This window comes from Alligator sinensis, unplaced genomic scaffold, assembly GCF_000455745.1.
Source record: "Alligator sinensis unplaced genomic scaffold, ASM45574v1 scaffold1719_1, whole genome shotgun sequence".
NCBI classification, from domain to species: domain Eukaryota; kingdom Metazoa; phylum Chordata; order Crocodylia; family Alligatoridae; genus Alligator; species Alligator sinensis.
The window spans coordinates 793,676-815,504 of record NW_005842507.1 but is presented as its reverse complement, the minus strand read 5'-3'; the positions used below and the strand labels follow the sequence as shown (position 1 = coordinate 815,504).

At 50.5% G+C, this 21,829-nt stretch overlaps 2 protein-coding genes across 5 annotated transcripts in view; one reads left to right on the top strand and one right to left on the bottom strand.

The window, feature by feature from the left end:
• Positions 1-8,267, top strand: part of TMCO4 (transmembrane and coiled-coil domains 4) — a 67,851-nt gene extending 59,584 nt beyond the window's left edge. For all 4 annotated transcript variants that reach the window (XM_006031483.2, XM_025213151.1, XM_025213150.1 and 1 more), the window contains one exon: positions 6,539-8,267. In XM_006031483.2, coding sequence (XP_006031545.1) covers positions 6,539-7,003 — 465 coding nt within the window. In that variant the 3' untranslated portion in view covers positions 7,004-8,267. The remainder of the gene's footprint in view (positions 1-6,538) is intronic.
• A 1,746-nt stretch (positions 8,268-10,013) lies between these two features.
• On the bottom strand, positions 10,014-21,026 carry HTR6 (5-hydroxytryptamine receptor 6). Its single transcript, XM_006031495.2, has 3 exons — positions 20,163-21,026; positions 11,769-11,927; positions 10,014-10,813 (listed from the first exon to the last, which is right to left on the bottom strand). Exons 1-3 carry the CDS (start codon positions 20,886-20,888, stop codon positions 10,388-10,390), a joined length of 1,311 nt encoding a protein of 436 aa, XP_006031557.1. The 5' UTR covers positions 20,889-21,026; the 3' UTR covers positions 10,014-10,387.
• Positions 21,027-21,829: the final 803 nt, after the last annotated feature.

Below are 21,829 nucleotides of genomic sequence, written 5' to 3'. Positions count from 1 at the left end.
GCCAAAATTGCTCCTTTTAAATTGTCCTGTGGTGCAGAGGGGAGGTGGGTAGCTACCCAAACTTTGCTCTACAGATACAGTCTTGCGGAGATCTTTCTGCTGCTTGTTCTGGGATAGTAGGGCAGAGTCACTGGAAGAGCCAGCTGCTTTGTGCCACTCCACGGTGCAGAGTAACTGGAAAACCTGCTTTAACAGGCCAGAGTCGCCCAAGCAGGCTGGTGAATCTGGTCCATTAGTTTTCTTTTCTCGCCACAAGAAAAATACAGCAAAGCCCATGTTTACGACATCGTTTCTCCTGCAGTGCTTCTGTGCTCTCCTGTGACAAACAATTAAGTGGGTGTTTTCATTTTGGCTCATTCCAGTTCCTTAAAACAGCCAGAAAAGGCCTCCTTGCGAGTGTGGATGTTTCAGCCAGTTTAAAAGTTCTCGTTGTGCCAAAGACGAGGAGAAACCTTCAAGAATTTAGCTTGAAGGATCGAATTGCAAAAAGAACAGGTCATCAGGACCTGGAACCAGCTGCATTTTACTGCTATGATGGCAGAGAGATTTGCCCCAAATCATTGTTTCTTTCAAGCAGTCCCCACTGCTTTTTTGCTGGCAGTTTGACCGGCAGCTCCGCGCTCAACTTCACAGCATCGCCTGGTGGTTCGGGAAAAGAGTCCTGCCTTCTAGTGAGCTCTGCACGGTCTGAGATTTGTCAGCTTTGCAAAACCCTTGACAGCCTTCTCCAGTTTTGAATCAGACTTCACAGAGGCACGTAGCCTTGAAGACGATCTTTTTCTCCGGGGGCCTTATCCGGAGTCATTGGGCTTTTGAATCAGCCCCTTGTTGCTAAAGTCACAAAGCTTTATGGTTTACTATAGAAATGGGCCAAACACAGAGCAAGTTTTGCACCAACCCCTGAAAAGCAGTAGGCGTAGGCTGAGCTGGCAATGGCTACAGTGGGTTGTGCGTTCTGTATCCTCCTAGCAGGTGGCAGAGAAGGTTTGTTCCCACTGCATGCCGGGATGCTCTGGGAGGATTATTCATGTCGCAGTCTGGTGCTTAATGATTATTCACTCCTTTTGCTCTGTTCTTACCGAAGCCGGTGGGAGCTGCATGAGTCAGGACCCCCAATCTGATCTTTAATCAGCACGTTCACATTTTTGGTTCCATAAGAGTCTCGGCCAGGAAGTGCAGAGGCAGCAGTTGGACCTGGAAATAAGGACAGGAAGGTTTTTCATTCTGAGGTTCACCCGCAGGTTTAAAAGGGCTGTTTAATCCCTTGATGACACTGGCAGAAGTTGGACGTTGCCCAAATAAAATCAATCCCCATCTTTCCATAATGGCACTCGGATTTGCCCATCAATGAATGTGCGAGGGGTAGAATCCATTTCCCTCTGCCTGCTTCCCTTTTATTATTGATGTTAGTGCCACAAAAATATAGTGGCACAAATTCATCCCCGACTTAAACATTATTGTAGCTTCAGTGGAGTTACCCCAGGAACGAATCGACTTCATTAGTTCAGAAGCAAAGCAACATGCAATAACTTGCAGATGTGAAAAGATACACTGGAAAAATGGTTTTGCATCTAATATATTTTGGAGACACGTCAGTTGGTATATTTTCTTTTATTGGACTTTACTTGACAGGTTCATTTCTCATCTGTTCTCCTGTGCTGCAGTTTGAGCTTTGATACCATTAACGCTACCAAAGAAGGAAGGAAATAAGATACAGACTGGAAATGCCTCATGTTTCCTCCTGATTATCTCTTTGGTCTTTGGGCTCTCAATCAAAGTCTGTCAGACTTGCTTGTCCTAGCAAACTGCAGAACACTTGCATTCATTTGTTCTTGGACTCGTGGGTGGATGAAGATGTGATGGAGAGGACTCAGAACAGTTTGAGGGCATCTCCATCAGTGATTTAAGGTTTTTGATTAAATCTGGAGTGTTAGCCTTCGACTGTGGCTTCAGTGCTGCACCAGCCGTATTCTGGAACGGTTTCAGAAGGCCTTTAGAAAGGTGCCAGGACATACTGAGTGTGATCTGCACAGACAGTCCTGCCATCATCTACGTTTGATGTTCAGGATATGCTGCCATACGGCTTTCTAAATTCAAGTGTATCTTCATAATGAGTTTGAATTGAATTGAAATCCCTCTCCTGATTCATTCTAATGTGTCCGCAAAGTTCTCTCTCTCTTTTTTTTCCCTTTGGAGTAGGGGAAGGGAGTTGCCTTGGGCAAGAATGAAGGAGTATTTTTAATGGTACTTAGGAGAGCTGGATGGGGGGAAGAACTCAACTCCCATTTAGGTAACTAACTGAAGAAGGCAAATATCAAAAGAGCTCAGTGCCTAACATCTCCGATCGATCGTGGCAACTGCTGATCCTCCTGGATCATGGTGCTTGCATGAGGGCCACCCGGACCGTCAATGCATACGCCTGGGCAGGAACTTTTGGAGGAGTGGAGGCTCCTATAGATGTAGTGTTGGGAAAAGAGACTTTCTCCATCACACTCACTGAGAACTTTTGGGTGTTGAGGACGTACGAAAATCTGGCCCTTTTAAAGCCACTTTTGAAAGGAGCTTCTTTCTAACTAGTAGCTGGATAACACAATGAGAGGCTTCTTAAAAATACTGTAAGCAGAACAGCCCACAGGTAGATTAGCCTGAAAGTCTCCATAGGATGGTTTTGGAGTGGTTGCCATACATTAATCTGTAATATTTCCTTAGCGTGCTTTTAGAATTTCTCGTTTGGGTCTTTCTGTGCCTCGGTGCTCAACTAGTAAAATGAGGATGGTAATAATCACTTATGTCATGTGGGGTTGTGGAGATAGGGCGGTTCATTAATACTAGTGTTAACCATACTCCAGTCTGGATTGGTGTCCCTGCAGGACACCCCTTAGACCTCTGTCTGAGTTGCGCTAGGAGATGAGCAGGCGAGTTCTCGGCATAGCATTGGAGAGTTTGTGGTCGGTTGATTTGGTTTGGGGGGGAGGTTTATCCCCAGTTTATTTGTTTGATTTTTCATAAAGCTTTTAAGACTGTATGCCTGGAATTATACGAATGGCTTCCTTGTCACCAGGTGTCTCAGCCCCTAGTCTTTGCCTCTGGGTTGCTGCTGAATCCATCTGTGTTTTAACTGAAACAGTTACTTTCTAGAAAAAGGCATTTTACCTAAACATTTTCTTTTTCATGCAGTTGTATTCATTTTGATGAAATAGCCTGCAAAAAATTTCTGAACTGGTAAACCCCCAAATTCATATAGATTTTGTTTTGGGAAAAGCCTGTCAAAATTATTTCAAGATGAAGTTTTTGTCTAAAGCTGCTACGGGCTTTTACTTTTTCATAGTTTTGCATTGCCTCATGATAACAGCAATGAAAAATGTGACCTGTCATATGTCAAGCCGTGTCAGAATTGTCCAAATATTCTAGTAATACTTGATTATTTTTTTTTAAATCAAAAGCAGCTCCTGGTTAGTACAGATAAAACATCTTGTGTACTCAGTGAAGAAGCAACTGTTTGCCAGAGCCAAGAAAAATGATTCCCGGCTAACCCAAGACTATTGAGAGCAGTTGCTCCTCTAATTATTAAACAGAGTGTTTATCTTCTTTTCTTGGTTAAAGTGTCGGGCTGATCTCTTACAACACACGCACTAGACGCTTTTGCTCTAGAAACAAGAATGAGCTGCTATAGTCTCTACCGAGTAGCAGCTCCATGAAATGATCCAAAAATAAAATAATATAAAAGGGCATTTCTAGCGTGATGCCATGTTATGACACACTGGTGGCAGTAACGCATGACACAGTATGGCTTGACAACTCCTCCTGACCTCATGTACAAACAACAGGTCGAAAACCCAATTTCTGAGCAAACCGCATTTTGAAAAACAAAATAACTTTTATCCGGAAATCCCACACCACGTGCGATGGGGAGGAAATATTTGGTTTGATTCCCATTCAGAATATGAACGTGAAAATATCGAATCACCTTCCAGGTTTCAGCCCGTTCCTCTGCAGGGTGGCTCTGGGAACCTCCCCGCGGTGTGGCTGGAGCCGTGGCCTAGGTGGGCAGCAGGAAGAGTTCACGTGCCCGACGGAGTCAGCTCTGCAGGCAGAGTGGTTTCGGGACTTGTTTTATGGCTTGCTCGTGCACATCTTGGGTTGGGGGAATCACAGCTATTACGAAAGAGAGAACTTCTCCGGAAGGAGCTAAAGCAGGACAGCAAACTTCATGCACCCTTTTTTTTTGCCATTAGGTCCATTACTGACCTGTTCCCATCCACTTAACCCAGCTCTCTACCAAGTTCCACCCCCCCTGCTGTCTCCTAAGAGCCCCATACTGACTAAGGAAGGATTCATGCTTCTCTTGAGAGCAATGTAAACATCAGAATCATCAGGCCATTAGGCCTTTGATGGGTATTTTAATTAAAGTACTGATCTGTTCAAAATCTAAAAAGGCTGTTGAGCCATCTGGGCTGATTAAAGCTGAATATTGCATTACTAATGTGCTGATTAAATCCTTCACTTTGCTCCAAGTTCTAAGTGCATCCAAATGTTACCACTCAAAAGCTGCTTTATGCAAATGGACAGTGGGCTTGAATTTTGCCTTTGCACGAAGGAACTCTGAACTGCTTTTGTGCCTTGGGGATTAGTCATCTCGCCAGATCTTTAGCCCAAACTTCATCCCCTTTGGAGGGACTTCAAGCTATTCTAGAAGGAGTTCCCCCTTGCAGGGAGTGGAGGATGTTAGGTAATGTGGTGAGTTCATGGTTTGCATGTACATGGTTGGACGTGAGTGTGATTTACTGTCTGAGAGCTCTGTCAAGGTCCTTCTGGTTGCTAGGAGCCATCATGATTTGTTCAGTCAAATGCCAGCAGTTCGGCAAGGACCATTAGAAGAGGAAAATGAGTTTTACTGCTAGCAGTTGTTCAAAGTGTTGCTGAATGAGCCTAGGAAGGGACACTCAAAAAAGCAGGGAAGGAGGGGGTCTGGGAAGCAGAGACCAAGCTGGAGGATACAGGACCTAGCAGCTTTGGAGAGGGGAGTCTAGACTGGGATCTGCAGCAAGACTTTTTTGTGCTTACCGGAGCATGGGGGGGATCTCTAGCTGAACAGTGATTAAGATCTTTCACTGGCTTTTAACTGTAGGCAACACACTAATTGCAAATAAGCAAGTCTGGAGCTGAGCTGCGGTGAGGGAGTTTTGCTGCAATGGCCTTTGAAGAGCGCTTGCCTCCTACTACAGCAGGCACCAGACGTCTCAGACAGCACAAGGGAACAGAGCGAGGGGGGCAGCATGAGATCTCTGGGTGAGAAATGTGGTGGTGGCAGCAGTTACCTGAGTCCAGCGTGGAGAAACACAAGGCTGTGACAGCTGGGTGTCCCCGACGTACTCCCCTTGGCACAGAGTTAGCCAGGAGACTCCCTGCCTCACAATACTAGCGAGACAAACCTCTCAGCAGATCTCAAACCACTGTTCACCGTATGTATGCCAGCCCTCATGCTTCAGGGATTCCCAGCTGAGGTCACTGTGTGCTGTGAGAAGCTCTTGGACAGTGCAGATGCCAGATAGCTTTAGGGTACAAAATCATGCACTTTAATCTTTGCTAACATCCTCTGCGCTCGCTGAAGCATGGGCCGCGGAATTAGCTTTGACTCAGTTTAATGGCACTCTCCTGCCAAGAGAAGCCTGCTGGTGGGTCCGTTGTACATGTTTTGTGTTCACAGGTGCATCCTTACACGCAGCTGCAAGTAGTATAGGAAAGGATATTTGGAGGAGCGTAGCTGCTTGCAAAGTCTCATTCAGCAGCTGCAGCAGCTTGGCCTGAAAAGGCAGCTGGTTCCATCTGACCTGAGGGCTGAAGTCCGTAGTGTTCCCTTGCCCTTCTTAAAAGTGATTGGAAAGAGCTGTTTAAATAGTCTGGTTATTTTCCTCTCTCATATTTATTTGAGGGAGGGGTCTGATATGCCAGTCAGAGGAGCATAGCTCGTTAACAGGTAGCATCGCAAATTAGATAGCCCTGCCAGATGTATTCTGCGTCTGCAGGCTCAGTTCACTCTTAAAGCAGTATCTCACTGGTGCCAGGGAACAGCTTCCAGCTACAAGCCCCTCATAAACAGGAATCGAGTCCTGCAATGGTCTGTCTCGTAGAAACAGCTGTCTGCAGTGTACGGCTGAGGAAACTGAGGCACGGAGAAGGGATGTCTTACCCCAGGTCAGACAGCAACCCAGCCCTCCTGACTCCCATCTCTGCACCTCAGTCATTTCAGTGCATGTCCTCTGTAATCCCAGCCAGCACTTAAACCTTAGAGGTGTGGGAGCAGCAGTGATCCGGGCCTGGGGCGGTGCAGGGAGAGTGCAGCACATGAAAAGCTGTGCGTGACCAGGACAGCGATCCCTTGGGGTGATTCGTAGGGAACTGCTTTTTTCAGATCGAGTTCTCCCTGCTGTCTAAGGCTAAGGCAGGTCCTCCCGGCTGCCTCTGCTCTCCGTGCGCGGGGCTCAGCTGTGCTCCACTTGGGTTTTTCATACTAACAGGCCGTGGTTGTTCTTTGCAGGTCAGCGGACACCTGGACTACATGAAGCAAATGGACACTATCCTGAAGGCTGTGGGCATTAAAACCAAGGACTGTCGCCTGGAGGAGATGGGGAGCACCAGCCTCTTCTCCAGCCAGGGCAAGAAAAGACAGGAGCCAGCAGACAATGAGACTCAGGGAGAGAACAGCAGGGTGGTAGAAGACGGTGCCATCAAGTCTGACCACTGGTCCTGGGAGCCCATAGCTAGTGATGGACCGTGCCCGAGTGGCAGAAACTCTCCCCTTACACACCCCAAGGCTTCCGAATCGCCAGTCTCGTCAGATGCCAGCAGAGACCAAAGCCCAAGCAACAAACATGTATCAGCCAGCTCCCTGTGCTGCTCTGGTTCTTCTAGTCATGTCCTGGGAGAAATCTCCTGCCACGACCCAGACTATTCGAACAATAATGACATCAAGAAGCAGGCAGCAGACCAAAGTCTGGACTGAATCTGAGAAATCAACACTGAACAATCCCTTGCTCTTTCCTTGGTCACTGCATCATGACTAGAGGACACAACCTGCCTAGTGCTTTGGTGCAAGACAGCCCTGGCCTACCTGGTTCTTCAGTGCACCCCTGGGCTGAGCACTAAATGCAGTTACTAGAAAACATGAGCATCTGGTTTCTGGCACAGCTAATAATTTCCGTAGGTCTGGCACTGTTGGGTTAAAGAGCCATTAGAACCGTTGAATAACCCTGGGCAATACTGGTTTTCAGTGGAAACCCTTTGGAGATCTTTTTGGGAGTGTTGGAGTGGGAGGATGTTCTGGCAGGATCACAGCGTCTCTCAGGCTCCCACAACACCAGGAGACTCCCAGCGGCTGGGCTGGAACACCAGCATGTCCAGCAGGGCTGGTCTGCTCTTCATTTTGCAGTTGCTTCTTCCCACCTTCCTTACGCCACATCTCCTTACACTACAGGGTAGGAAGCACCATCAGCCAGTGCTCAGAGGCTGGGATGGAAAAGCCCAGCTGATGCCATTGCTGCAATACAGCCAAACTGCTATAATGTACCTGAGAAAACCCCCCATGAAAGCCCACATCTGTTCCTTCAGCACTTCAGACCTGGTTTACTTACTCCCCTGCATGAATTAGTAGTCCAGTGGGATTCGGACGAGAGTTGTTGCACTCTGGCATTAGCTTCTTCTGCCTTAAGGCTAGCTCAGGGTTATGGGACCACGGTGGCATTGCTGTGCCACCCCCTCATTTTCTTCTTCCATCCATTCTTTGTGCGCACAGTGGCAAGACAGGCAGACAGGAATAGACTGACCCTAGTGTTAACAGTGACAGACACACTTGGGCCAGGTGCTGTCTCTACACTGGACTGCAGAAGGTGCAGCAGGATGGGCACTGACTGCAGCTTAGAAGATGTTATCGAAACTGGAGCATGGAAGTGGAGTGTCACTGGGACAAAGCCCTCGGAGCTGCTGTGACTGTCTTCTCACCTGACGGAGAGTCGGGTTCTCGGCTGCTGTAGATCAGCCAAGAGCCACAGAAATCATGGAGTTGTCCTGATTGGCACTAGCTGAAGTCCTAGTGCTTGTCCTCGGAGGTTACTGCCGTGATCATGGTAGGAAAATGCTGCTTCATGTTGTGAAACTTAGGGAAACCAAGTGATTGTGGCAGCATTATTAAAGTATCTTGGGGACCAGGAATTTGTCTGTTTGAAGAACAGCTTGTCACTTGGGAATTAAAGGGGTGAATTTGTTTTGTATCACTGTCAGGTTTTTTAAATGCTGGATCTACATGCACAGTGCACATCGATTCACCAAGGTGAGTCTCACCCACCTGTCATAGGGAGACGGATGAGGATACCCAGATTCATCCTCTGACAGTGCATGGCTGTAAGGGTTTAAGCAAGACACTCTCCAGACTGCATCGTATGTATGATGGAGAGAATAACACTGAGCGTTCCCTGGCAGGTTTGAAGCTTCATTGCCTTTTGCAAAGTGTGTTGAGATCCTTGGATAAAACGTAGGGGAGCCAGGGCCAAGTCTCACAATACAAGGCAAAGTTTTTTTCAGTGACCTAATAGGCAGCAAAGCACCCATCCTTTTCTTTTCTGTCCTTCACATTTCCCTTCCAGAAATCCCCTTTCCCTCCAAGGCTTATAATTTGACCTTAATAAAAGGAACAAAATGAATCTGTATTTTCCCTTTCCAAAACACCGCCCACCCCGGACTTGCTAATACGACCATATGTTGGTTTGTGCTCTCTCAGACTGGGTGGAAAATGTGTGTGTGCTGTCCTCTGTGCTGTGTGTGGTGCTTTCCCCACCCCCCTTACTTGACCTGCTGTGCTGCTGAGCGTGACATCCATTCCAACAACAGCCTTAAGCTGCTCCGTGCAGGTCGTGGTCTCCCACCCCCACCTCGAATGCAGGTCTGCCCTGGTTGGAGCACTGGAGCTGTTTCGTGTGGCAAAAGCCAGCTCAGCGGAGTGGATCTCTGCACCTGGATTCAAACTGCAGGTGGGGTTTAGATCGGCAGATTGCAGCTGCCCAAATTGGACTGTGGCCACAGGACGAGCGAATGCTGCTCCTGGGATACGTCACTGAACACAGCGGTGCCATCCATCTGTACCTGGGGGCACAAACGCCGAGAATATGTTTTGAATTGTTTCCCGTGAATTTGTAACTACACCCCCCTTCGTCACAACAGTCTCCACAAAGACAGCAGTTAGACTCCGCAGACAGTTGCCCACTGTTAGTCCAAGGATCTCAAGGCGCTTTGTGAAAGCAGGTGAGCATTATGATCCCTGCCTTCAGATGAGCAAACTGAGGCACTCGGTATAGAAACACAGAAAACAAGGGCTGGAAGGGACCTCAGGAGATCATATAGTCTAGGCCTCTGCTCCAGGCAGAAACGTGCCCCCTTGCAGCTCCCACAGACTTCTCCAGCAATTAGGGGCGCTCAGCATCTGAAAATGCACGTTCCCCACAGCACTAGTCTGGCAGCTGGGGCTTGCGGGGTCAGAGTAGCAGTCCAGCTTTTGCCCTTTAAAGGCTCACCCTCAAAGTGCTCCCTTTACTTGGGCTTTCAGAACAGAACAAGAAAATCCAGCATCCCGGAGTTTCCCAGACATCCTTCAAACCTTGTGTACCGGTATGAAAGGGACTGGCACGGAGCAGAGATTGCTCTCTGCCAAGAGGCAGCACTGGGCTCTTCTTGGACCCCTTTGCCTGCTAGATCTAGTTCAGCTTCTTTCCCATCCTCTTCATTTTCGCTGTGGGCTGATTTCAAATTCTACGTTCTGATCAAGAGAAGGGAAAATATCACCAGTTTTCTTAACTCGGAGAAACTAAAAGCATCATACCCAGGCACTTCATGCCTAGTTCAGCCTCTTAAGAGCACTTGGGCTGCTTCGTGGTTCACAGATAAGGAGTGGGGAGTAGCGGCAGTGAGAAAGCGAGTACAGAGAGACCAGCAATTCAGCAATAAAATGTGACTTCACCTTTTTAAACAAGCCCAAACTGTAACATGAAGAAATGGTTAGCGACTTCCACACGAAGAGGAGATACATTTCCCTTCCTGCAGCTAAGCTGTCAAAGAACCCAGTGATTTGTTTGCAGAGTGGCAGGGGGCTATATATCATGGTAAATCAATGCCGCGGTATGTCCATACGGTCCATTTTGGTTCAAGAGGTCCCTGTACCTATACACATACATGCACACGCACACACAGCGCCACATACTCCTCCATCTCTGCCTTTGTCCTCAGGGGCCACACCATATTGCAGCAGGTACCATTAGGCAGCATATGGCTAGTTTGTCAATTGGGAGACCCCGTAACGAGCTCTCCCCAGCCGTCTTCTGTTCCCATCCAAGCCCCTCGGTCAATCCATGGGAGTGTTTAGCTGGTTGATCTGCAGCTCCTGGTCTGTGTGGTCCAAGTCAAATAGGTTGACTGAATCGGCCCCCGTGACTGGGATGGACTCCAAGTGATGGTCTTTGCAGGCGGGCAGAAAGATGTGCTCGTTCACTTGGATGACCGAGTCCACAGAGTCAGTCTCGCCCTGCAAAGTGAGGACATTCTTGAGGGACATCCCCAGCCGCTGCCCACTGTTGGAGTTCCTCATCGACAGGGAGATGGCGCTGGGCCTGCGTTCCCACGAGCGCCGGCAGCAGGGCAGGTACTTGGCCATGGCTCTCTTGAAGTCCCTCATGAAGAGCGGGTAGATGATGGGGTTCATGGTGCTGTTGCAGTAACCAAGCCAGGTGAGCACATCAAAGAAGCCGGCAGGGATGCAGTCACATACTGCCTGCAGGTGGGAGAGAGCAGAGATTAGACCAAGTCACTGAGGCCGTTTGCAGTGCTGTGGCTGCCTCAACCTTTCCCAGAGCTTTCTGTGCTCTGGGGCTTGGTTGTGCTGCCCTCGGGACAGTTGCATCCCAGCTCTGGCCTTTGCGGAGGGAGTTCTGGGCCTTTCCATGTGCCCCAAGGAGGGAAGTCCCTGTGGGGGACCACGGGAAAGCAAACGCAGGCAGCAGCCTGGGGCAGAGCTCATCACAGCAGGGGTGGGGGAAGCATCCAGGACTTCCCAGCTTCCTGCAACGAGAATCAGTACAGGACAGGGAGCCCAGGGGAGGCCAAGCTCCCTTTCCAGAAGGGGCTGCCTCACTGGGTGCAGCTACAGCAGCATGAGTGTGTCAGCGAAGCCATCAGCCCCATGCGTGGGGAGCAACAGTGCTTCCCCCTCCTAGCGGGGGGTGGAAATGAGCTTGGCTTTGAGAAGAGCTCAGCATGTTTGCCTCGCTGCAGGTTCCCAGCACAGAGGCAGGACTTGCACTGGGAGGGTGGGATTGAGCCAGTACGAGAAGCTAAAATGGCCTTCAGGAAGGCCCATGAGCAGCAGTTGTGTGTCCTGCTTCCCCTGGTTCTACCTCCTGGCCAAGCAGCCATGGCTTCCACCGGGCCATGGCTCCAGACATCCTTGCACAAAGGACAGTCCCTGCCCTGGGGAGCTGAGGGCTGGGTGTGCAGGCATCTCGCTCCCCACTGCCTTCAAAGCACCTTTTAAAAACGGGCCCTTCCAGCCAGAATCCACATGGGCAGGGATGGGAAAGGACCCAGAAGAAGGGCAGGGAGGCCAGTGACATTACGTGGGAGCCATGGACATTGCACTCATGTTTATCCACACTGCTCCTCGGGGGCTTTGCTCAAGGCGAGGGCGCATGTGACAGATAGAGGTAGAAAACAATCTGCCCGGGACTTACTTGTGCCATGTTAGACACAAAGAAGGGGAGCCAGGCCACGAAGAACATGCCCAGCAGGATGCCCAGGGTCAGGCTGGCCTTCAAGGCTTTCTTGCTGTGCTTATTGGCAAATTTCCTGCTCTCGCTCGTGGCCGCCGATTGGCTCTGGGCTCTGGAGACCTGTGGAGAAGGAGGAGCAGCGTGAGAAGGAAGCCTCAACAACAGGAGGGACCCACGTAATGCAGCCCCCAGCAAGCCTTGCTGCCTCGTCCTCTGGGGGGTTACCCAGGGGGATGAGGATGCACTGGGACATGGCTCAGACTCAACTCCAGTGGCGAGGAGCGCAGTTCAAGGCGCCTCCGCAGAACGCAGCTCCCAGCTGGACCGTCAGCACGAGCCTGATGGGCCCCTGGAGGGGAGGCCACAACACAGAGGGAACACGCTGTCCTGGCTGCAGGTGGACATGGTCCCCTGTGCTACAGGGTGGGTTTCGTGCCTCCCTTGCAGGACCCCAGGCTTCAAAAACGCTGAGTGCCCACAGCTGCCAACCGCTTGAATGGGATTTGCACTGAGCAGGATGGAGCCCTCCGACACGGGCAGCAGGTGTGTGTTGTCCAACACTAGAGATACTACAGAGGCCTTGAATGGCAAATCAGACATCAGTGCGCTACCCCGAACACTCCCCTAGACCCTCTCCTTTTCTTAGCAGGGAAACTGAGGCATGGAGCAGGGGCAGGGATTTCCGAAGCCCACAGTTACTCAGTGGTAGGATTTGGATTCACATCCACCCAGAAGTGCCAGGCATGTGACTGCCTCGTGAGATCCCACTACACAGAAAGAATGGGCAGGTAGCATGTGCTGTCTGAACCCCGCTCTCAACCCCTACCCTCCAAATTGGGGTGAGGTGGCAAGGGTGCTACAATGCAGGGGTGACATCCCAGCGGTTGCAAGTTAGACGCTACAGCAGTAGTGCTCACCGCAACGGCCGGTCGTTCCAATGAATCTGCAGATCCTGCTAAATACCCTGTTACAAAGACACAGGAAGGAAGGGAGGACCCCCCCAGACTGGCCCGGCAGTGAAGGCTGTGATTAAAACTGGAAGCGCTGAGAAGAGGAAAAATTCTACCCACTAAAGAACGGCCTTGGTATTGAGCCCCTCTTGTTACTGCGAAAATCCAAGGAAATCAATCGCTCTCCGGAAGAATTTACTGGGAAGCAGCTTAGCCTCATGGTGCAGCCACATCATTGCATTTTTAAAAACAGGGTCCTACATATTTCAGTTCACAAACACCAGGACTGGCTCTGGCTTCCGTCTAGCTCAGCAGTCACAAATTAAATCATTCTGCCAGCATCCTGGCTTAATGAAATAAGCCACAGCTTGCTGATCAGCCCTCCCTTCCACAAAGAAATTCCCATTACCAATGTAACACCCCGGTGGCTCTTTGCTTTGCATCTCATTTTTTTGGTCTGCTGTTTTATTCCAGTTGAGTTGAGGCTGGATGCAAATGACAGCTCCGCTGCGCCAAAGACACGATTCTTTCTGCAAGAGACCAGCTCCCATCCCTCAGCCAGGCCCATCTGAAAGCCCCATTTCAATGCCCCTGGTTTAACTGGGAGTAGGATGGTGGCTTTTGACAGGCCCTTGCTCAGCGAGGCAGCTTGAACACAATCTAACCCCGAGCACCTGCTTCAGGCTCCTTGATTTCCAACTGCCGCATGCCCCGGTCCAGACTGCGGCCTCCCTGCTGTCCGTGGTGCTGAAGATTGTTCCTTCCCACCCACCCCCACCCCCAGCTGCACAAGGGACGTTGCTTTTCGGGCCTAAATGCTGATCATGCTCCCACAACCATTCTGGGCCAGCTCTTTAGCTGTGTGATTTATGCAAGGGGAGGATCTAGCCCTGTGCTTCCCAAACTTTTCCTTAGCATGACCCCATTTATGGTCCCATTTCCTCAGCATGGCCCCTCACTCCCAACCTGCCCCCACAACCCTGTCTGCTGATGTTGCGATCCCATTTGGGGTTGCGGCCCCCCATTTGGGACCTGCTGATCTCACCCTTTAAATGTGATTGCTCGTGGAGTTTGATGCCTCAGAAAAGGCACCAACATCGATATTAGTTCCTGCTCCTTGTTCTTCTTCCTAAACTACATGACTTCTCATCTCCCACAAGTGTGTTGGCTGGGTCAGCGAGTCCCAGCTCTTTATGTGAGAGAGAGGGAGGGAACAACAAATTAAGTCCAGGTATTTAAAGGCAATTAAGTTTGTCTTTTCCCTGTGGGATCCAGGGTCAATAGAGACTATTACTGAGGAATTAAATCTGTTTGACTTAGCAGCAATTACTTTTGCCTGCAGAAACAGATTATAAATGAACTCGAATTCAGCCACATTTTGGTTATAAAAATACATGCAGGGGTTCAACCACTCACTCGGAGAAAGGAGGTATTCAGCCCGTAATTGCAAGCAACTGACAAAATATTGGAGGCAGAATAAGATTTCCGAACAGGGTCACGTTCTAGCATTTCAAATTCTCTGCCATTTCACATGCTTTCTTCCCATCTGTGTGAAGTATATCGCATGCACACACACACACACACACACACACAACTAGTAAGGCTTGTGATTGGGAAGATGGACAGGACTAGCTATTGTGTGGGATGGCACCATTTGTGTGATATATCCCATCCATTTTTGCACTACTGACCAATTCCATCTACCCATCAATTCATCTCCAGGTCTGTTCAGGCTACGAATTTCCCAGATCTCTGAATGTACCAGAACAGCCGCCATTGCAACAGCGGGGAGGAAGCCTGCTAAGAATCTCCTGCTTTTCAGCAAAACTGTATTGCAGTGAGCTAAGCGGGCACATGGTCAACATCTAGGCCTCGGTGGCATGTTTGAAGTCCAACTTCTAGACACTTCAGGATAATGTCTCTCTCAGGGAGAGAGAATGATAACTCAAGCACACTTCCCACTGGCCAAAGTGTTCCCTGCTCAGCACGCTGTTTGTGAGGAGTCACCATCTCTTAGACCAAGAGACCCTTCAATGTCTAACCCAGGTGTTCTTCATTTCAGTTCCCATCTAAATTTTAAGCTGGACAACACTCCACATCCCCTCAAGTAGGCCTCTCTTGGAGTCTGGCCCTAGGCTACTGCATAAAGGGAGAAGGCAGCTTCTTCTCTTGTCCCATTTTAAAACCAAGTAGCGCCCCTCATTGCATCGTGTACGAAGCCTGCTCCCAGTCCTGTGGTAGGCCGGCTCTGATGACACCTACTGAACTAAGGGATCCTGAAAAGAAGATTGCCTCGATTCTGGATTAGGCCTACACGGGGCACTGAGCTGCCCAGGCACATCAAGAGTGGGGCAGATCTGGGCATGTGAAAAGACACCTGGGGAACATGCCTATCAAACAGGAGACGCCTGTAGAGTTTCATAGATTTCATAGACATTAGGGCTGGAAGGGACCTCACAAGATCATCAAGTCCAGCCCCCTGCCCAAGTCAGCTGGGGTCAAAGGATCCCAGCAAGATAAGCATCCAGATGTTTCTTGAAAGTGTCCAGAGTAGGTGCTTCACCACCTCTGGGGGCAGTCTGTTCCAGGCCTTGGGGGTTCAGACAGTAAAGAAGTTTTTCCTTATGTCCAGCCTGAAATGGTCTTGCAGGAGTTTGTGACCGCTGGAGTTCAGGCACCCACAGGGGTGGGCAACAGCTAAGGGTAGATGTTCACAGCTGCAGTTCTGGACTTTGGCACCTTCATTCTGCCGAAAGTCCTCCTTTGATGCTGAGACCTTTCACACACACGTGTTGCTTAGGACGTAGTGCCACATCTGGGTTCCTCTCGCTACTTCCACTGACCCGGTTCCAGGTCCTAGTTTGGCTACTGCAATCCTTTTAGACAAGTTGGTGAATTAAGTTCCCCAGGCAGGAAAGGTAGCAAGTGTCATGACATCTATGAATCTGGAAGCAGCTGAGCAGGGAGATCTCTCTTATGTTGTATTTCAGTGGTAGACGTGAGGATGTATTATTCGTCTCAGTGTTCAGCACCTGTCACAACTCTGGTGCACGCATGGCCATCCAGTCCCTACTCACAGCAACTACTAATGAACCCAGCTCAGAGGTTAATTAGATTTCTTGACAGAGACAAATAGGGTGGTGCTAGTACAGAGCCCAGCAACAGCCCTGCCACTGCAGCCCAGGGCTGAGTGGGATGTACTAAAGACACACAGCAGAGCCCAGGGGGCTTTGGATAAATGGTTCCCACTTGCCTTTAACCCTCATCCAGCTCTCCAGCACCAGGTGCCTTGTTTCTTGCTAATTCCAGCCTGCCGATGTCCCGCAGATCCCAGGGGATGGCAACAGGGGAAGGCTCTTTCTAAAAGGGGGAAGAAAGTGGTTTCCAGTGCTTTGAGGCTCCTGTCATTCCCTATCCTTTCCCTGCCACCAAGCCGCACCAAGCAGAGCGGCATCAAGCTCCATGCTCCCTAACAATGGGCATGACAGCTTCTCCTCCTCCACATGGTTATTTTTGTGACTGCTGTTCCCTTCTCCACAGCTGAACAAGCAAGGGGGCGAGAGTGAGAGAGAGCAAGGCTCTTTCTGGTCAGCAAAGCTCCTTGGCACCCCCAGTTTCCAAGTGAAATCTGGCCTGCTCCTGCAGCCCCAGAAACCTCAGGGAGCTGCCCCATGCGAGCAGGGGACTGGAAGAAGGAGAGGGCCAGGACTAAAGAGTCCCTACTGCCTCATCTCAGGACAGTTGGGCCCTTGGGTGCCATTCCCAGTAGTCACCAAATCACTGTGCCTTTGTTCCCCATCTATAACAGGGGATTTTGAATACTCAATCCCCGAGGAGTCTTGGAGATATAATTAATCAAGTGCTTTGAGATCCTTAAATGCAAGGTGCTGTAGACATGCAATACACCCTCCTGGTGGGGTTTCAAGGTGCCCAGAGAGAGAGTGGAGAGAGATCTGCAAGGTTCATGGTTGGCGATCCTGGTTTTCTCTGATTTAAAAAAATCCCCAATTTTTGGGTTTAAAAAAAATAACCCTAAATCCACATTTTTCTGTGCTTTAAATGAAATATTGCCAATATATAGATATAGATAGTGGTGTTTCATTTTAATCATGGAAAAATGTGGATGTGGGGTTACTTTTTTTAACTGAAAATTGGGGATTTTTTTAAATCAGAGGAAATCAGGATCCCTTCTCATGAAGGATGTTTTCCATTAAGCTATCCTCTATTTTTTGTCTCTCTGACAAGTGCAGTCATTCCTGGAAGGGGCTGGGATGCCATGCGTTGACCCCAACACATTTTGATCATCATGAAGGGGAGAAAGATTAAAGAGCTCACTCATATCTGAGAGAAACCAAACATCCAGCCCGGAGCAGTGAGCCAGGAAGGGCCTAAAGTCAGCAACAATTACATTTGCAATGAATCCAGTGTGCAAGTCTCTGTGTGTTTGCATGAAGGAGAGAGAGGGAGAGAGAGTCAGGACAATGTCTTTAAAACCCTCCAGATCATTTTTCCTCTTCCTGATTTCTAAAGTCTTAATCATTAGAAATGAAGCTGTACCTTCTTCAGTCCTAGATATAAATAGTCCAGCACTGAAGCTAAGACGCTGAAACTAGGGGGATTGACACACACGCACACAGACAAGGACATTTTTCCAAAGACATTGAGGAAAACTGGCTGCAGAGGGACTCTTTGCCCAGTTACACCAGTAAATCCAACAGAGTTCCCCCACTATAAAACTGGTGTAAGGGGAAGGAGAAATCTTCATTACTTCCCTAAGGACCCTTTCAGCTAATAAAAATCAAACCAATGCTTGCCGTTGGTCAGCGTGGTGAAGGAGGTTTGGGTCCAGCAGAGCAGGTGCAGGTCACCCCATACTGGTTTCAATCTAGATGGCATCAAGGCCAGCTTCTCTCACCCTTGTCCATTAGCCCCTGTCCCCCCAACCCAGTATTGTCTGATTCACCCACATCCCATCCTGCGTGGATCCTTCACTTGGCCATGATGAATAGTGAGGACATCACCATACCCCATGAACTGTACCTTGTCTTTCAGGACCAGACACAGTAAGCATTTGAGCCAAGGGCCCCATTGCACGGAGGCAGTCCCTGCTCTTCAGACAAGAGCAAAGAAGTGTGGGGAACCTTCACCTCTTCCCACCTCCCCTGAACTGGGGAGGGACTAACTGGCCTTGGTTTCTCGTACTCCTTCTGGAGCCCGCTTCAGGTACAGGTACAGTGTCATCTGCTGGGCCAGATCCCGTCACACCTGAGGCATTGGGGACAGGCCACTGGGCAATCATGATGTGGCCAGGAAGGCACCACAGAGGCTGGACTTTTGCGCTGGACTCCCATCGGTCTTCTCAACCATCATAGGCTCATCATATTATAGATACGCGCACACACATGCACATGGTCAAATATGGGTCGTTTGTCCCTCGTTACAATTCTCACACTGTGGACACACGAATGAGTTTGCATGAGGTACACTACTTGGCTTGCAAGGTAACCTACCTCACACCTATGATGAAGTAAAAACACCTGGGTTGTTACCACCCGTCTGCTCCTCAACAATAAGTTCACACCTCGCTTACCCCAAGGTGCCTTGTTCTCGGGCCCGGGCCCTCAGGCACGATGAACGAGGTCGTGTGGGCTCAGCCAGTGGTAATGAGGCTAATGAGGGTGGAGATAGAAAGCCCACATCTACTGTCTCATTACTACAGCTTGGGTCTGATCGTGTGAGGTGCTCAGCTGTGTCTAGGCAGCGCTGAGCCCTACCAACTCACATCATAGTCAAGGGCAGTCAACACCTTTCTGGACCAGGCCCTCATCAGCACTTTGCAGTGCAGGCGCTAAAGTATCAGGCCCCCGCAGGGAGTTTTGTCAAGTTTTCCTGCCTGGAGAAGTGAGCAGGGGTGCAGATGCTGCTCTGCGCCTCACCTGCTCCTGCAGTTCTTCTCTTCCAGGCCCTACAGGACAATGGGGACCCATTGCAGGCACTTGGGAAAGCAGGGCACTGCAGAGAGATGTCAGGGAAGCAGCAACGCAAAAGGTATTTGGACTGGACTAGGTGGCCTTTAATAAAGCCTATGTCTATGTACCACTTCCTCTCTGAGGAGTAGGAGCAGTGAAGGCTCAGCACAACCCTGCAAATTAGGTTATCACCATCCCTGTTTTACAGGGGCGGGGAATGAGCAGTGCAGGGAGAGAAAGTGAGTTGCCAGAGTCTCTCAGCAAGTCAGTAGCAGAGCTTGGGATGGAAGCAGACATCTGCCTCTCCGTTACCCTTTTCCCATGACCAGAAAATCAGCATTGCAGTGAGCAGTGCCACAAGTCCTGAACACCAAGGGTGTGTATGTCAGGAGGACGGCAAAGGTCGGCGGGGCTGCAGAAAGAAACCTTGACCAGGTTGCCTCAGCTTGACAAACCACAGCATACTTAGAAGACAGCAAAGAGCCTCCACCCACCAGGACTGATGGCAGGGAGCGCCCCTGACACCACTGCAGCAGCAACGAACACCTTTCCACCACTCTCGGGAGGTGCTTTCTCCTCGGGTTGCCCCTGACCAGTCTGCAGGTTCATTTCAGAGCCCCCGGGCATCATTCACCGGGGACAGGCAGAGTTGCAGGGCAACTATTCAAAGGCCTGGGGTGGGCTGACCAAGGGCTAGGGCCTGATCCCAAACTGCCACTGAATCAATGGGTGTCTTCCCCTGCTGGGACGAACTCCTGGAAATAGCGGGGTAGGAAAGGGGTAGAGCGGAGAGCTTTTTCCTAGGAGGAGCTTGAATAACAACCTGCCCCCTTCCCTGAAACAGACACAGGGAAAGGGAAAGGGGAGAATTTTCCTGGCTTTTTCCCTTCTCTACCTCCTCTCTCAACAGCCTTAAGTTACTCTTCATTCCCTGAGCTTCCTGCTTGCACCATAATCAGCCTCTCTAACTTTCCACTCTTGAGATATAAGTGCCTTTGCAGAGTTCAGGGGGGAAATCAGGCTTGTCTCGGCTAAGGAAACCACTCCAGCTGCTGACTTCTGTTCCTCAGCGCTGCTTCTGAACTGGCGATGGCTGCTGCGGAGGGACAGACAGACAGCAGGTGGATCAGTCCTGACAGTCCCTCTCCTGCCCAGACCGCCTGGCTCTCAACCTACCAGCTCCCCTTTCTCCACTACCAGCAGTCCAAGGGAACAGTGCTCCCAAGGTGCAGCTCCTACCAGCACGAGCAAGTCCATCCCTTGAGTGAGTCTGCAAGCCATCAACGTCCTGCAGTCCTCACGACTGTGGATACTATAGCAAGAGCCCCAAGCTTTCCCAGGAAGGCAGAACCCGGGATCCGCAGGGATTGTGGGTCAAGTAGACTCCACTGCCTGCACCTAGGAAAATCATGCCCCCACACATCAAGCCTCCTTACCTGTTGCGTGGGATCATCTGAAGTGGAGGTCACGTTGGTGGTGAGGGACGCCACCTGCACCGCTTGCTTCCTGGCTGCCAGGAGGATCCGGCAATAGGTGAAGGAAATAGCCACGGATGGGAGGAAGAAAGTCAGGCAGGAGGCTATCAGGGCAAAAGGCAAGCTGACCAGGAGCCTGCACTGGTCCTCTTCCATGTGGGAGGTGATGTTGAGCGGTGTGATCTCAAACTCCAGCTCGTGCCACCCCATCTTGATGGGCAGAAAGGAGGCCAAAGCGGCTAAGGTCCAGGTCGCAAAGATGAGCCAGACGGCCCTGCAGGAGGTCATCCGCAGCTTGTACTTGAGCGGGGAGATGATGAGCAGGTACCTGTCGAGGCTGATGACACACAGGTTGAGGATGGAGGCGCTGCAGCACATGATGTCAAAGGCGTACCAGATGGAGCAGAACTCGCCCTCCAGCACCCACCGGCCGTACAGCTGGTTCAGCATGGCCGGCGGCATGACCACCAAGCCAACCATGAGGTCGGCCATGAAGAGGGACACCAAGAAGTAGTTGGAGGTGTTGCGCAGGGAGCGCTGCGTGAAGATGAGCAGGATGAGCAGGAAGTTCCCCACGGCAGTCAGCAGGATGATGAAGCAGAGGAAGGCGGCCACCCAGCTGCTCCCGCCGGGGAGAGACCTTTCCCCAATCACGCTGGCATTGGGGCTCCCAAAATCTTCTTCCATCGAGAAGGCTCACGGGCTGGGTGATGGCTGAGGAGGGGGCACCGGCAGGTTCCTCGGGGCTGCTCTGGTGATCATTGCCAGGGCCGGCTTTTAAAGTGCCATCTCCTTCTTTTTCCCTCCTTCCCTCTGTCTGTCTTTCTCTCTCTCTGTCCTCCTTTCTTCTCTCCCTCCCCCTCTCCTCCTCCTCCCCCTCCTCCCTCTCTCTCACTGGCAGTCAAGGCAGAGCGACGTTCTCACGAGCGGATCAGCAGAAGAAAGGTTTCCCCATCATTCACGAAGAGGCATTTCCTAGTAACTGCAACCCTATGGTGTGTCGCTCCCCTGGGGAGAGGCCAGCAGTGGGAGCAGATGCCGGCAGCTCCTGGCTCTGCTTCTCTCTCTCCCTGCAGCCCTGCTTGCCCACCTGTCTCTTTGTCCTGAGGTATTGGGGTTTTGGGGTTTTCCTCCTTAGCTCCTGCATGGCTAAAATCACTGCTGCTGCTGCTACCTTCAGAGAAAGCAAGAGTCAGAATAGCCCTGATGCAAGGGGAGAGAGATGCTCCTACGGGATCTGGCTGGTGGGAGCAAGATGCAGCATGCAAGTGCATTGGAAGGCAGCACGGGGGTGTCTCCCCTTGGACAGAGGTGCGTTCAGGGCATGTGGAGGTGGGGGTGTATGGTGCCAACCAGACTTTTTTTACCCGCTGCTCTGTGACTGAAAGAAACGATGCAAAAATGCCAATCTCTCCTCTTAGTATCCTCTCGCCTTTCTTCCTCCCCCGCCTCTCCTCCTCCCTACTCTTGCTAAGGCAAACAGTGATCTGCTCTGAACTCTGTAAAGTAGCAACAGGAGAGCATCCTTAAAGAGACAGCAAATGTTAGCTGTCCCCTCCTGACACACACGTGCATCCTCTCTCTCTACCCGGCCGATGTTGCTGCGGAGGGAAATCTCATGCTAGAGG

Coding starts and splice junctions, on each gene's coding strand:
- HTR6 (XM_006031495.2), bottom strand. CDS start 20,888: ATGGAAGAAGATTTTGGGAGCCCCAATGCCAGCGTGATTGGGGAAAGG. Junction 11,928..20,162: donor CAGATGATCCCACGCAACAG/GTAAGGAGGCTT, acceptor CCTTCTCCACAG/GTCTCCAGAGCCCAGAGCCA. Junction 10,814..11,768: donor TTGTGTCTAACATGGCACAA/GTAAGTCCCGGG, acceptor TCCCACCTGCAG/GCAGTATGTGACTGCATCCC.